At 39.1% G+C, this 18,238-nt stretch overlaps 1 protein-coding gene and 1 pseudogene across 1 annotated transcript in view; one reads left to right on the top strand and one right to left on the bottom strand.

Annotated features, from left to right (window-relative positions):
• Window positions 1–349: 349 nt before the first annotated feature.
• Window positions 350–18,238, bottom strand: part of LOC139765803 (glutamate receptor ionotropic, kainate glr-3-like) — a 56,799-nt gene continuing 38,910 nt past the window's right edge. Inside the window, exon 7 of the mRNA XM_071693596.1 lies at window positions 350–548. Within this exon, the coding sequence (XP_071549697.1) occupies window positions 350–548 (199 nt within the window). The remainder of the gene's footprint in view (window positions 549–18,238) is intronic.
• Window positions 13,872–14,435, top strand: LOC139765769 (protein LZIC pseudogene; annotated as a pseudogene).

Raw genomic sequence — 18,238 nt, 5'->3', positions numbered from 1 at the left:
CATATACATGTGTATGTGGGTGGGTTGGGCCATTCATTAGTCTGTTTCCTTGCGCTACCTCGCTAACACGGGAGACAGCGACAAAGTATTATAAATAAAAGATAATGTATATATATATATATATATATATATATATATATATATATATATATATATATATATATATATATATATATATATATATATATATATATATATATATATATATATAAAAGGAATTATAGCCATACATAGAATCTATATCTACTTTCGGTAATCTTTTGTCTACTAGCTGTTTATACCTCATTCCCAAGTTTGACGTATATGTAACAGTCACTAAAGACATATTTCTACAGATCAGACTGAACCTTTAGCAGATACAAGCATTCGTGTTATAACAGAGCTGACCTATGAGCAGAACGAGGAGGGGACCGGTGAAAGCCTCCATGTTGAGTGGCTGGATACCATCTCTGCGGTCCAGCCGAGGGTGGCGGAGGCAGTGGGAGGAGTTGGCCAGCTGGTCCCCCAGCCACTTGTCCCACAGTCCTGACTCCAGCAACACCCGCACCCTACACATGGATACAGGTACATTCAAAATATTATCACTTGCACAAAACGAAAACAAGAAAAAGAAAACATATATTTATCTATTATACTTGATCGCCATTTCCCACGTCAGAGATGTTCCGCATAAAAACAGACGAAGACTGACCCATCCACTCATATTCATTATATATATATATATATATATATATATATATATATATATATATATATATATATATATATATATATATATATATATATATATATATACATATATATATTTATATATATATATATATGTATATATATATATATATATATATATATATATATATATATATATATATATATATATATATATATATATATATATATATATATATATATATATATATTTATATATATATACATATATATATATATATATATATATATATATATATATATATATATATATATATATATATATATATATATATATATATATCTTTCTTTTAAACTATCCGCCATTTCCCGCATTAGCTAGGTAGCGTTAAGAACAGAGGACTGGGCCTTTGTGGAATATCCTCACCTGGCCCCCCTCTGTTCCTACTTTTGGAAAATTAAAAAAAAAGAAAAAAAAATGAGAGAGGAGGATTTCCAGCCTCATGCTCCCTCCCCTTTTAGTCGCCTTCTACGACACGCAGGGAATACGTGGGAAGTATTCTTCATCCCCTATCCCCAGGGATATATATATATATATATATATATATATATATATATATATATGTGTGTGTGTATATATATATATATATATATATATATATATATATATATATATATATATATATATATATATATATATATATATATATATATATATATATATATATATATATATATATATATATATATATATTCCAAAGAGTCCACGGGGAAAATGTAACACGATAAGTTCCTAAGTGCACTTTCGTGTAATAATCACATCATCAGGGGAGACACACGAGAGAAATATAAGTCAGTTGATATACATCGAAGAGAGGTAGCTAGGACGCCATTTGGTAAACATACTATTGCCCAAGACAGACAACGAGCGTATCATAAACTTATTATTTTACAAATTTTATTAACAATAAAGTTATCTAATTTGTATAGACCATCACTAATATCAAGATTATAATTCTTTGTGTATTTAATAATAGAAGATTCAATGATATTTCTCGTGGTAATAGAGTTAATAACTGAAATGGCATAACTACAGTCAGTACAATGATTATAGTTTTTAACATGATTAAACAAGGCATTTGATTCTTGTCCCGTTCTAATACTATATTCATGTTGCTTCAGTCTAACAGAAAGATCCTTACCAGTCTGCCCAACATAAAACTTATCACAATTTCTACATGGTACTTTATAGATGCACCCAGATGAATTTTCTGGTGAATTCCTGATTAAGATATTCTTTATAGTATTTTTGTTGCCGAAGGCAACATTTACATAAAAGGATTTAAGCAACATGGGAAGTATAGTAAAATTATTATCAAGAAGGAGAGCTAAAAGATTCTTGGTGTCAATGGAAGGTTTGAGCTCAACTTTATAAAATTATTTCTTTGCCACCTTCAGGGATTTATCAATGAAAGATCTAGGGTACTTTGATTTAGATCCAATAGAATATATCCTCTCAAACTCATCATCAACATACTCTGGACGGCAAATACGCAATGCCCTAAGGAACATAGATTGAAATGATGATGATTTAACTCTCTCATGTTGAGATTAGTAATAATGGATATATGAGCATACATTGGCAGGTTTTCTGTATATGCTAAACTTAAACTTGTTTCCTTGCCTATGGATCAGGCAATCTAAAATTGGTAGCATACCATTAATTTCATTTTCTACAGCAAATTTCATGGAAGGTACTAAATTGTTAAGTAAGGGGAGAAAAATTTGTAAACTTCATTTATTGGCCAAACACAAAGAACATCATGTACATACCTAAACCAAACGCATTAGAAGGTAAGATATCCTTTAGTAATTTTGTTTCAAAAAATTCCATATAAAGATTACTTAGTACAGGTGAAAGAGGGTTACCCATTGCCATACCAAATTTTTCAGCATAATGATCTCCAATGAATTGAAATACAGTCTTTTATACACAATTTTATCAGTTCAATGAAATTAGACTTTGAAACAGGTAAATGAATACCATCCAAGACATCAGACAGATATTCTAAAAGGTTATCAACTGGAACTTTTGTGAAAAATGAGGAAACATCAAAGCTAACTAGTTTGAAATCAAAATTAACATTGATATTGTTAAGCTTGTTGACTATATCTACATTTTTCATGGTATTAGAAATTGATATCTTGCCCACTAAAGGGCTTAATAAGGAAACTAACCATTTTGACAATTTATATGTGATGGAGCCTACTGAACTCACTTTAGGTCTTGCTGGAAAATTTGTTTATGTGTTTTGATAAGTCCATACATATATTGCAATGAAGGGGACAAAGATGACAAACTTTCGATAAGAGAACGATTACCTTTCAACAACAACTTCATTTCTTTATTGAAATGAGAATCAACTGCTTCTAGGGGATTTTTGCTTAATTTAGAATATGACGTGTCATCATTTAAAAGATCATTCATTTTAGATGAATGGTTACTTTTGGCTATATTTCACAACAGTGATAGCCTTATCCGCTTTAGTAATATTTAAATCATTGTCTTTTTTATGTTAGGCAGACTGGTAAGGATCTTTCTGTTAGACTTAAGCAACATAGATATAGTTTAAGAACGGGACAAGAATCAAATGCCTTGTTTAATCATGTTAAAAACTATGATCATTGTATTGACTAGACTAATTCCATCTCAGTTATCAACTCTAACTCTATTACCACGAGAAATATCATTGAAACTTCTATTATCAAATACACAAAGAATTATAATCTTAATATCAGTGTTGATCTACACAAATTAGATTTATTTCTTATTGATAAAATTTGTAAAATGATAAGTTTATGATACGCTTGTTGTCTATCTTGGACAATCGCATGTTTACCAAATGGCGTCCTAACTACGTCTCTTCGTTGTATAAAAACTGACTGTTATATTTCTCTCTTGTGTCTCCCCTGATGATGTGACTATTACACGAAAGTGCACTTGGGAATTTGTCGTGTATCATTTTCCCCCTAGACTCAGGAATATACTTGATTCCTGCGTGTCGTAGAAGGCGCCTAAAAGGGGAGGGAGCGGGTGGCTGGAATCCTCCTCTCTCGTTTTTTATAATTTTCCAAAAGGAGCAACAGAGAAGGGGAACAGGTGAAGATATTCCCACAAAGGCCGAGTGCTCTGTTCTTAACGCTACCTTCCTAACGCGGCAAAAGGCGAAGAGTATGAAAGAATGAAAGGTATATATATATATACCTGAGGATTGGCGGAATGCGTGCATAGTGCCATTGTACAAAGGCAAAGGGGATAAGAGTGAGTGCTCAAATTACAGAGGTATAAGTTTGTTGAGTATTCCTGGTAAATTATATGGGAGGGTATTGATTGAGAGGGTGAAGGCATGTACAGAGCATCAGATTGGGGAAGAGCAGTGTGGTTTCAGAAGTGGTAGAGGATGTGTGGATCAGGTGTTTGCTTTGAAGAATATATGTGAGAAATACTTAGAAAAGCAAATGGATTTGTATGTAGCATTTATGGATCTGGAGAAGGCATATGATAGAGTTGATAGAGATGCTCTGTGGAAGGTATTAAGAATATATGGTGTGGGAGGCAAGTTGTTAGAAGCAGTGAAAAGTTTTTATCGAGGATGTAAGGCATGTGTACGTGTAGGAAGAGAGGAAAGTGATTGGTTCTCAGTGAATGTAGGTTTGTGGCAGGGGTGTGTGATGTCTCCATGGTTGTTTAATTTGTTTATGGATGGAGTTGTTAGGGAGGTGAATGCAAGAGTTTTGGAAAGAGGGGCAAGTATGCAGTCTGTTGTGGATGAGAGAGCTTGGGAAGTGAGTCAGTTGTTGTTCGCTGATGATACAGCGTTGGTGGCTGATTCATGTGAGAAACTGCAGAAGCTGGTGACTGAGTTTGGTAAAGTGTGTGAAAGAAGAAAGTTAAGAGTAAATGTGAATAAGAGCAAGGTTATTAGGTACAGTAGGGTTGAGGGTCAAGTCAATTGGGAGGTGAGTTTGAATGGAGAAAAACTGGAGGAAGTGAAGTGTTTTAGATATCTGGGAGTGGATCTGGCAGCGGATGGAACCATGGAAGCGGAAGTGGATCATAGGGTGGGGGAGGGGGCGAAAATTCTGGGAGCCTTGAAGAATGTGTGGAAGTCGAGAACATTATCTCGGAAAGCAAAAATGGGTATGTTTGAAGGAATAGTGGTTCCAACAATGTTGTATGGTTGCGAGGCGTGGGCTATGGATAGAGTTGTGCGCAGGAGGATGGATGTGCTGGAAATGAGATGTTTGAGGACAATGTGTGGTGTGAGGTGGTTTGATCGAGTAAGTAACGTAAGGGTAAGAGAGATGTGTGGAAATAAAAAGAGCGTGGTTGAGAGAGCAGAAGAGGGTGTTTTGAAATGGTTTGGGCACATGGAGAGAATGAGTGAGGAAAGATTGACCAAGAAGATATATGTGTCGGAGGTGGAGGGAACGAGGAGAAGTGGGAGACCAAATTGGAGGTGGAAAGATGGAGTGAAAAAGATTTTGTGTGATCGGGGCCTGAACATGCAGGAGGGTGAAAGGAGGGCAAGGAATAGAGTGAATTGGAGCGATGTGGTATACCGGGGTTGACGTGCTGTCAGTGGATTGAATCGGGGCATGTGAAGCGTCTGGGGTAAACCATGGAAAGCTGTGTAGGTATGTATATTTGCGTGTGTGGACGTATGTATATACATGTGTATGGGGGTGGGTTGGGCCATTTCTTTCGTCTGTTTCCTTGCGCTACCTCGCAAACGCGGGAGACAGCGACAAAGCAAAAATATATATATATATATATATATATATATATCATTTATTTAGTTATTTATTTTCCTTTGTTGCTGTCTCCCGCGTTAGCGAGGTAGCGCAAGGAAACAGAAGAAAGAATGGCCCAACCCACCCACATACACATGTATATACATACACGTCCACACACGGAAATGTACATTCCTATACATCTCAACGTATACACATATATACACGCACAGACATATACATATATACACATGTACATAATTCATGCTGTCTGCCTTTATTCATTCCCGTCGCCAACCCGCCACACAAGAAATATCAACCCCCTCCCTCCGCATGTGCGAGAGGTAGCGCTTGGAAAAAAAAACAAAGGCCACATTCGTTCACACTCAGTCTCTTGCTGTCATGTATAATGTACGGAAATCACACCCCCCTTTCCACATCCAGGCCCCACGAAACTTTCCATTTTTTACCCCAGACGCTACACACGCCCCGGTTCGATCCATTGACAGCAGGTCGACCCCGGTATACCGCATCGTTCCAATTCACTCTATTCCTTGGACGTCTTTCACCCTGCTACATGTTCAGGCCCCGATCACACAAAATCTTTTTCACTCCATCTTTCCATCTCCAATTTGGTCTCCCACTTCCCCTCGTTCCCTCCACCTCTGACACATATATCCTCTTGTTCAATATTTCCTCACTCATTTCTCTCCATGTGACCAAACCATTTCAAAACACCATCTTTTGCTCTCTCAACCATACTCTTTTTATTACCACACATCTCTCTTACCCTATTATTACTTACTCGATCAAACCACCTCACACCACTTATTGTCCTCAAATATCTCATTTCCAGCACATCCACCCTCCTACGCACAACTCTATCCATAGCCCACGCCTCGCAACCATATAAGATTGTTGGTACCACTATTCTTTCAAACATATCCATTTTTTCCTTTCCGAGATAATGTTCTCGACTTCCAAACATTCTTCAACGCTCCCAGAACTTTCGCCCCCTCCCCCACCCTATGATTCACTTACACTGCCATGGTTCCATCCTCTGTCAAATCCACTCCAAGATATCTAAAACACTTCATTTCCTCCAGCTTTTCTACATTCAGACTTACCTCCCAATTGACTTGACCCTCAACCCTGCTGTACCTAATAACCTTGCTCTTATTCACACTTACTCTCAACTTTCTTCTTTCACACACTTTATCAAACTCAGTCACCAGCTTCTGCAGTTTCTCACATGAATCAGCCACCAGCGCTGTATCATCAGCGAACAACAACTGACTCCCTTCCCAAGCTCTCTCAGCCACAACAGACTGCATACTTGCCCCTCTTTCCAAAACTCTTGCATTCACCTCCCTATCAACCCCATCCATAAACAAATAAAATAACCATGGAGACATCACACACCCCTGCCGCAGACCTACATTCACTGAGAACCAATCACTTTCCTCTCTTCCTACACGTACACATGCCTTACATCCTCGATAAAAGCTTTTCACTGCTTCTAACATCTTGCCTCCCACACCATATATTCTTAATACATTCCATACAGCATCTCCATCAACTCTATCATATGCCTTCTCCAGATCCATAAATGCTACATACAAATCCATTTGCTTTTCTAATTATTTCTCACATACATTCTTCAAAGCAAACACCTGATCTACACATCCTTTACCACTTCTGAAACCACATTGCTCTTCCCCAATCTGATACTCTGTACATGCCCTCGCCCTCTCCATCAATACCCTCCCATATAATTTACCGGGAATACTCAACAAACTTATACCTCTGTAATTTGAGCACTCACTCTTATCCCCTTTGCCTTTGTCCAATGGCACTATGCAAACATTCCGCCAATCCTCAGGCACCTCACCATGAGACACACATACATTAAATAACCTTACCAACCAGTCAACAATAGAGTCACCCCCTTTATTAATAAACTCCACTGCAATACCATCCAAACCCACTGGCTTGCCGGTTATCATCTTCCGCGATGCTTTTAAAACCTCATCTCTGTTTACCAAATCATTTTCCATAACCCTCTCACTTTGCACACCACCTCGACCAAAACACACTATATCTGCCACACTATCATCAAACACATTCAACAAACCTTCAAAATACTCACTCCATCTCCTTCTCACATCACCACTTCTTGTTATCACCTACCCATTAACCCCCTTCACTGAAGTACCCATTTGTTCCCTTCTCTTACGCACTTTATTTACCTCCTTCCAAAACATCTTTTAATTCTTCCTAAAATTTGATGATACTCTCTCATCCCATCTCTCATTTGCCCTCTTTTTCACCTCTTGCACCTTTCTCTTGTCCTCCTGCCTCTTTCTTTTATACATCTCCCACTCTGCATTATTTCCCTGCAAAAATCATCCAAATGCCTCTCTCTTCTCTTTCACTAATAATCTTAACTCTTCATCCCACCACTCACTACCCTTTCTAATCTGCCCATCTCCCACGCTTCTCATGCCACAAGCATCTTTTGCGCAATCCATCACTGCTTCCCTAAATACATCCCATTCCTCCCCACTCCCCTTACTTCCTTTGTTCTCACCTTTTTCCATTCAGTACTCAGTCTCTCCTGGTACTTCCTCACACAAGTCTCCTTCCCAAGCTCACTCACTCTCACCACTCTCTTCACCCCAACATTCTCTCTTCTTTTCTGAAAACCTATACAAATCTTCACCTTTGCCTCCACAAGATAATTATCAGACATCCCTCCAGTTGCACCTCTCGGAACATTAACATCCAAAAGTCTCTCTTTAGCACGCCTATCAATTAACACGTAATCCAATATCGCCCTCTGGCCATCTATCCTACTTACATACGTATACTTATGTATATGTCTCTTTTTAAAGCAGGTATTCCCAATCACCAGTCGTTTTTCAGCACATAAATCTACAAGCTCTTCACCATTTCCATTTACAACACTGAACACCCCATGTATACTAATGTATATCAATGTATACCAATGTATACCATATATATATATACATATATATATATATATATATATATATATATATATATATATATATATATATATATATATATATATATATATATATATATTATTTATTTATATTTATTTTGCTTTGTCGCTGTCTCCCGCGTTTGCGAGGAAGCGCAGGAAAAAGACGAAAAAATGGCCCATCCCAACCCCCTACTCATGTATATACATACACGTCCACACACGCAAATATACCTACCTATACATCTCAATGTACACATATATATACACACACAGATATATATACACATGCACACAATTCACACTGTCTGTCTTTATTCATTCCCATCGCCATCTCGCCACACATGGAGTACCGTCCCCCTCCCCCCTCATGTGTGCGAGGTAACGCTAGGAAAAGACAACAAAGGCCCCATTCGTTCACACTCAGTCTCTAGCTGTCATGCAATAATGCCGGAAACCACAGCTCCCTTTCCACATCCAGGCCCCACACAACTTTCCATGGTTTACCCCAGACTCTTCACATGCCCTGATTCAATCCACTGACAGCACGTCAACCCCGGTGTACAACATCGATCCAATTCACTCTATTCCTTGCCTGCCTTTCACCCTCCTGCATGTTCAGGCCCCGATCACTCAAAATCTTTTTCACTACATCTTTCCACCTCCAGTTTGGTCTCCCACTTCTCCTCGTTCCCTCTACCTCCGACACATATATCCTCTTGGTCAATCTTTCCTCACTCTTTCTCTCCATGTGCCCAAACCATTTCAGAACACCCTCTTCTGCTCTCTCAACCACGCTCTTTTTATTTCCACACATCTCTCTTACCCTTACATTACTTACTCGATCAAACCACCTCACACCACACATTGTCCTCAAACATCTCATTTCCAGCACATCCACCCTCCTGCGCACAACTCCATCCATAGCCCACGCCTCGCAACCATACAACATTGTTGGAACCACTATTCCATCAAACATACCCATTTTTGATTTCCGAGATAATGCTCTCGACTTCCACATATTCTTCAAGGCTCCCAGGATTTTCGCCCCCTCCCCCACCCTATGATTCACTTCCGCTTCCATGGTTCCATCCGCTGCCAGATCCACTCCCAGATATCTAAAACACTTTGCTTCCTCCAGTTTTTCTCCATTCAAACTTACCTCCCAATTGACTTGACCCTCAACCCTACTGTACCTAATAACCTTGCTCTTATTCACATTTACTCTTAACTTTCTTCTTTCACACACTTCACCAAACTCAGTCACCAGCTTCTGCAGTTTCTCACATGAATCAGCCACCAGCGCTGTATCATCAGCGAACAACAACTGACTCACTTCCCAAGCTCTCTCATGCACAGCAGACTTCATACTTGCCCCTCTTTCCAAAAGTCTTGCATTCACCTCCCTAACAACCCCATCCATAAACAAATTAAACAGCCATGGAAACATCACACACCCCTGCCGCAAACCTACAGTCACTGAGAACCAGTCACTTTCCTCTCTTCCTACACGTACACATGCCTTACATCCTCGATAAAAACTTTTCACTGCTTCTAACAACTTGCCTCCCACACCATATATTCTTAATACCTTCAACAGAGCATCTCTATCAACTCTATCATATGCCTTCTCCAGATCCATAAATGCTACATACAAATCCATTTGCTTTTCTAAGTATTTCTCGCATACATTCTTCAAAGCAAACACCTGATCCACACATCCTCTACCACATCTGAAACCACACTGCTCTTCCCCAATCTGATGCTCTGTACATGCCTTCACCCTCTCAATCAATACCCTCCCATATAATTTACCAGGAATATTCAACAAACTTATACCTCTGTAATTTAAGCACTCACTCTTATCCCCTTTGCCTTTGTACAATGGCACTATGCAAGCATCCGCCAATCCTCAGGCACCTCACCATGAGTCATATATTGTATTTTAACTTTCTACAAATGGAATATATATATATATATATATATATATATATATATATATATATATATATATATATATATATATATATATGTATATATATATATATATATATATATATATATATATATACTTCCCATGCATTCCTCACGTGTCGCACAACGCGACTAAAGGCGAAGGGAGGGGGGGCTAGAAACCCTCCCATCGTTTTATCTTAACTTTCCAAAAGGGGAAACAGAAGAAGGAATCACGCGGGGAGTGTTCATCCTCCTCAAAGGCTCAGATTGTGGTGTCTTAATGTGTGTGGATGTAACCAAGATGAGAAAAAAGGAGAGGTAGGTAGACTGTTTGAGGAAAGGAACATGGATGATTTGGCTCTGAGTGAAACGAAACTCAAGGGTAAAGGGTAGACTGGTTTGAATTGTCATGGGAGTAAAGTCACAGGCTGGTGAGAGGACGAGAGCAAGGGAAGGAGTAGCACTTCTCCTGAAACAGGAGTGGTGGGAGTATGTGATAGAGCGCAAGAAAGTAAACTCTAGATTGATATGGGTAAAACTGAAAGTGGATGGAGAGAGATGGGTGATTATTGGTGCATATGCACCTGGGCATGAGAAGAAAGATCATGAGAGGCAAGTGTTTTGGGAGCATCTGAATGAGTGGGTTAGTAGTTTTGATGCACAAGACCGGACATAGTGATGGGTGATTTGAATGCAAAGGTGAGTAATGTGGCAGTTGAGAGAATAATCGGTGCACATGAGTTGTTCAGTGCTCTAAATGGAAATGGTGAAGAGCTTGTAGATCCATGTGCTGAAAAAGGACTGGTGATAGGGAATACCTGATTTTAAAAGAGAGATATGCATGAATATACATATGTAAGTAGGAGAGATGGCCAGAGAGCGTTATTGGATTATGTGTTAATTGATAGGCGCGCGAAAGAGAGACTTTTGGATGTTAATTTGCTGAGAGGTGCAACTGGCGGGATGTCTGACCATTATCTTATGGAGGCGAAAGTGAAAATTTGCAGAGGTTTTCAGAAAAGAAGAAAGAATATTGGTGTGAAGAGAGTGGTGAGAGTATGTGAGCTTGGGAAGGGGACTTGCGTGAAGAAGTACCAGGAGAGACTGAGTACAGAATGGAAAAAAGTGAACATAGGAGAAAAAGGGAGTGGGGGAAGAATGAGATATATTTAGGGAAGTGGTGATGGCTTGGTCAAAAGATGCTTGTGACATGAGAAGCGTGGGAGGTGGGCAGATTAGAAAGGCTAGTGAGTGGTGGCATGAAGAAGTAAGATTATTAGTGAAAGAGAAGAGAGGCATTTGGACGATTTTTGCAGGGAAAAAATGCAAATGAGTGGGAGATGTATAAAAGAAAAAGACAGGAGGTCAAGAGAAAGGTGCAAATGGTAAAAAAGAGGGCAAATGAGAGTTGGGGTGAAAGAGTATCATTAAATTTTAGGGAGAATAAAAAGATGTTTTGGAATGAGGTAAATAAAGTGCGTAAGACAAGGGAACAAATGCGAACTTCAGTGAAGGGGGCAAATATGGAGGTGATAACAAGTAGTGGTAATGTGACAAGGAGATGGAGTGAGTATTTTGAAGATTTGTTTAATGTGTTTGATGATAGAGTGGCAGATATAGGGTGTTTTCGTCGAAGTGGTGTGCAAAGTGAGAGGGTTAGGGAGAATGATTTGGTAAACAGAGAAGAGGTAGTAAAACCTTTGCGGGAGATGAAAGCCGGCAAGGCAGCAGGTTTCGATGGTATTGCAGTGGAATTTATCAAAAGAAGTGGTGAATATATTATTGAGTCGTTGGTAAGGATATTTAATGTATGAGTCATGGTGAGGTGCCTGAGGATTGGCGGAGTGCTTGCATAGTACCATTGTACAAAGACAAAGGGGATAAAAGTGAGTGCTCAAATTACAGAAGTATATGTTTGTTGTGTGTTCCTGGGAAATTATATGGGAGGGTATTGATTAAGAGGGTTAAGGCATGTACAAAGCATCAGATTGGGGAGGAGCAGTGTGGTTTCAGAAGTGGTAGAGGATGTGTGGATCAGGTGTTTACTTTTAAGAATGTATGTGAAAAATACTTAGAAAAGCAAAGCGAGTGAGTCAATTCTTGTTCGCTGATGTTACAGCGCTGGTGGCTGATTCATGTGAGAATTTGCAGAAGCTGGTGACTGAGTTTGGTAAAGTGTGTGAAAGAAGAAAGTTGAGAGTAAATGTGAATAAGAGCAAGGTTATTAGGTACAGTAGGGTTGAGGGACAAGTCAATTGGGAGGTAAGTTTGATTGGAGAAAAACTGGAGGAAGTGAAGTGTTTTAGATATCTAGGAGTGGATTTGGCAGCGGATGGAATCATTGAAGCGGAAATTAATCATAGGGTGGAGGAGGTGGCGAAAGTTCTGGGCGCGGTGAAGAATGTGTGGAAGTCGAGAACGTTATCTTGGAAAGCGAAAATGTGTATGTTTGAAGGAATAGTAGTTCCAACAATGATGTATGGTTGAGAGGCGTGGGCTATAGTTAGAGTTGTGCGGAGGAGGGTGGATGTGCTAGAAATGTGATGTTTGAGGACAATATGTGGTGTGAGGTGGTTTGATCGAGTAAGTAATGAAAGGGTAAGAGAGATGATTGGTAATGAAAAAGAGTGTGGTTGAGAGAGCAGAAGAGGGTGTTTTGAAATGGTTTGGTCACATGGAGAGAATGAGTGAGGAAAAATTGACAGAGAGAATATATGTGTCAGAAGTGGAGGGAACGGGGAGAAGTGGGAAACCAAATTGGAGGTGGAAAGATGGAGTGAAAAAGATTTTGAGTGATCGAAGCCTGAATATGCAGGAGGGTGAAAGGCGTGCAAGGAATAGAGTGAATTGGAACGATGTGCTATACCGAGGTCATCGTGCTGTCAATGGATTGAACCAGGGCATGTGAAGCGTCTAGGGTAAACAATGGAAAGTTCACTCTATTCCTTGAACGCCTTTCAGAACTTGCGCCCCCTCCCCCACCCTACTATTCACTTCCGCTTCCATGGTTCCATCCGCTGCCAAATCCACTCCCAGATATTTAAAGCACTTCACTTCCTCCAGTTTTTCTCCAATCAAACTTACCTCACAGTTGACTTCTCCCTCAACCCTACTGTACCTAATACATATATTCATTTATTTCACTTATTTTGCTTTGTCGCTGTCGCCCGCGTTAACGAGGTAGCGCAAGGAAACAGATGATAGAATGGCCCTCCCCACACACATACACATGTATATACATACACGTCCACACACGCAAATATTCATACCTATACATTTCAACGTATACGTATATATATATATATATATATATATATATATATATATATATATATATATATATATATATATATATATATATATATATATATATATATATATATATATATATATATACGTATGTATGTATGTATATATGTATATTTATATACTTATATATCCATATATGGCCAGTCAAGGAAAATCTGGAACACAAAAGTGCAGCAGCAGATGGAGGATCAACTGGATCGATTAGTTGTCCAATTAGCTGAGCCTGAGGAGCGCAAGGCAGAATCAGATCCAGTGGAGTATGAAAAAGTTCGTAAAGACACTATTGAGCAGTTGCATGAAGTTCAATCTTCGCTGTCTCGCATGACCAGTGGGGATATGACGCTGATAGATTCCTTCAGTGCCATGCAGCTGGCTATTCAGACAGCTATATCTCAAGCTTTCAAAACACCAGAAGTTATTCAGATGCTTGCAAAGAAGAGACCAGACCAGCTACGAGAAAAACTATCCCAGATTGAGAAGAGAACCATAAGATTAGCAAGCTTGGTCTTGATTCTTACACACAGCAAAAGGTTGAAATAATGTGTGCTCTGCAGAAACTTGGTGAATCCTTAGCAGCACCAGAATAAAGTTTCCTTGATGTTCATGCATCATCCCTTATGAGGAACTTTGATCAGGGCACAGATGTGACAGGTTCTATTCAGAGGTGTTCGAAATAGCTCGACAGGGAATTCACCAATGAGGGTACTTATGTGATGACATAGTTATAGATGGAAAGAACCGTGCACAACACATTAATCAACATTAATATATATTTATTTATTTATTTATTATACTTTGTCGCTGTCTCCCGCGTTTGCGAGGTAGCGCAAGGAAACAGACGAAAGAAATGGCCCAACCCCCCCCACATACAAATGTATATACATACGTCCACACACGCAAATATACACACCTACACAGCTTTCCATGGTTTACCCCAGACGCTTCACATGCCTTGATTCAATCCACTGACAGCACGTCAACCACGGTATACCACATCGCTCCAATTTACTCTATTCCTTGCCCTCCTTTCACCCTCCTGCATGTTCAGGCCCCGATCACACAAAATCTTTTTCACTCCATCTTTCCACCTCCAATTTGGTCTCCCTCTTCTCCTCGTTCCCTCCACCTCCGACACATATATCCTCTTGGTCAATCTTTCCTCACTGATTCTCTCCATGTGCCCAAACCACTTCAAAACACCCTCTTCTGCTCTCTCAACCACGCTCTTTTTATTTCCACACATCTCTCTCACAGCTTTCCATGGTTTACCCCAGACGCTTCACATGCCCTGATTCAATCCACTAACATGTATATATATATATATATATATATATATATATATATATATATATATATATATATATATATATATATATATATATATATATATATATATATATATATATATATATATATATATATATATATATATATTTATAAATATATATATATATATATATATATATATATATATATATATATATATATATATATATATATATATATATATATATATATATATATATATATATATATATATATGTTAGTGGATTGAATCAGGGCATGTGAAGCGTCTGGGGTAAACCATGGAAAACTGTGTAGGTATGTATATTTGCGTGTGTGGACGTATGTATATACATGTGTATGGGGGTGGGTTGGGCCATTTCTTTCGTCTGTTTCCTTGCGCTACCTCGCAAACGCGGGAGACAGCGGCAAAAAAAAAAAGAAAAATGTGTGGAAGTCGAGAACATTATCTCGGAAAGCAAAAATGGGTATGTTTGAAGGAATAGTGGTTCCAACAATGTTGTATGGTTGCGAGGCGTGGGCTATGGATAGAGATGTGCGCAGGAGGATGGATGTGCTGGAAATGAGATGTTTGAGGACAATGTGTGGTGTGAGGTGGTTTGATCGAGTAAGTAACGTAAGGGTAAGAGAGATGTGTGGAAATAAAAAGAGCGTGGTTGAGAGAGCAGAAGAGGGTGTTTTGAAATGGTTTGGGCACATGGAGAGAATGAGTGAGGAAAGATTGACCAAGAGGATATATGTGTCGGAGGTGGAGGGAACGAGGAGAAGAGGGAGACCAAATTGGAGGTGGAAAGATGGAGTGAAAAAGATTTTGTGTGATCGGGGCCTGAACATGCAGGAGGGTGAAAGGAGGGCAAGGAAGAGAGTGAATTGGAGCGATGTGGTATACAGGGGTTGACGTGCTGTCAGTGGATTGAATCAAGGCATGTGAAGCGTCTGGGGTAAACCATGGAAAGCTGTGTAGGTATGTATATTTGCGTGTGTGGACGTATGTACATGTGTATGGGGGGGGGGGGGTTGGGCCATTTCTTTCGTCTGTTTCCTTGCGCTACCTCGCAAACGCGGGAGACAGCGACAAAGTATAAAAAAAAAAAAAAATATATATATATATATATATATATATATATATATATATATATATATATATATATATGGGAGCGGGGGGCTGGAAATCCTCCCCTCTCGTTTTTTTTTTTTTTTTGATTTTCCAAAAGAAGGAACAGAGGGGGCCAGGAGAGGATATTCCAAAAAAGGCCCAGTCCTTTGTTCTTAACGCTACCTCGCTAACGCGGGAAATGGCAAATAGTTTAAAATAAAAGAAAAAAAAAAAAAAAATATATATATATATATATATATATATATATATATATATATATATATATATATATATATATATATATATATATACATATATATATATATATATATATATATATATATATATATATATATATATATATATATATATATATATATATATATATATATATATATATATATGTATATATATATATTTATTTATTTTATTTATATTTATTTTGCTTTGGCGCTGTCTACCGCGTTAGCGAGGTAGCGCAAGGAAACAGACAAAAGAATGGCCCAACCCGCCCACATACACATGCATATACATACACGTCCACACACGCACAATATACATACCTATACATCTCAATGTACACATATATATACACACACAGACATATACATATATACACATGTACATAATTCATACTGTCTGCCTTTATTTGTTCCCATCGCCACCTCGCCACATATGGAATAACAACCCCCTCCCACTCATGTGTGCGAGGTAGCGCTAGGAAAGACACCAAAGGCCCCATTCGTTCACACTAAGTCTCTAGGTGTCATGTAGTAATGCACCGAAACCACAGCTCCCTTTCCACATCTAGGCTCCACACACTTTGCATGGTTTACCCCAGACGCTTCACATGCCCTGGTTCAATCCATTGACAGCACGTCAACCCGGTATATCACATCGATCCAATTCACTATATTCCTTGCACGCCTTTCACCCTCCTCCATGTTCAGGCCCCGATCAGTCAAAATCTTTTTCACTCCATCTTTCCACCTCCAATTTGGTCTCCCACTTCTCCTCGTTCCCTCCACCTCTGACACATATATCCTCTTGGGCAATCTTTCCCCACTCATTCTCTCCATGTGACCAAACCATTTCAAAACACCCTCTTCTGCTCTCTCAACCACACTCTTTTTATTTCCACACATCTCTCTCACCCTTACATTACTTACTCGATCAAACCACCTCACACCACATATTGTCCTCAAACATCTCATTTCCAGCACATCCACCCTCCTGCGCACAACTCTATCCATAGCCCACGCCTCGCAACCATACAACATTGTTGGAACCACTATTCCTTCAAACATACCCATTTTTGCTTTCCGAGATAATGTTCTCGACTTCCACACATTTTTCAAGGCTCCCAGAATTTTCGCCCCCTCCCCCACCCTATGATTCACTTCCGCTTCCATGGTTCCATCCGCTGCCAGATCCACTCCTAGATATCTAAAACACTTTACTTCCTCCAGTTTTTCTCCATTCAAACTTACCTCCCAATTGACTTGACCCTCAACCCTACTGTACCTAATAACCTTGCTCTTATTCACATTTACTCTTAACTTTCTTCTTTCACACACTTTACCAAACTCAGTCACCAACTTCTGCAGTTTCTTACATGAATCAGCCACCAGCGCTGTATCATCAGCGAACAACAACTGACTCACTTCCCAAGCTCTCTCATGCACAACAGACTGCATACTTGCCCCTCTTTCCAAAACTCTTGCATTCACCTCCCTAACAACCCCATCCATAAACAATTTAAACAACCATGGAGACATCACACACCCCTGCCGCAAACCTACATTCACTGAGAACCAATCACTTTCCTCTCTTCCTACACGTACACATGCCTTACATCCTCGATAAAAACTTTTCACTGCTTCTAACAACTTGCCTCCTACACCATATATTCATAATACATTCCACAGAGCATCTCTATCAACTCTATCATATGCCTTCTCCAGATCCATAAATGCTACATACAAATCCATTTCTTTCTAAGTATTTATCACATACATTCTTCAAAGCAAACACCTGATCTACACATCCTCTACCACTTCTGAAACCACACTGCTCTTCCCCAATCTGATACTCTGTACACG

Source organism: Panulirus ornatus, chromosome 56 (assembly GCF_036320965.1).
Source record: "Panulirus ornatus isolate Po-2019 chromosome 56, ASM3632096v1, whole genome shotgun sequence".
In the NCBI taxonomy this organism is placed as follows: domain Eukaryota; kingdom Metazoa; phylum Arthropoda; class Malacostraca; order Decapoda; family Palinuridae; genus Panulirus; species Panulirus ornatus.
This window is presented reverse-complemented; position numbering and strand designations above follow the sequence as displayed.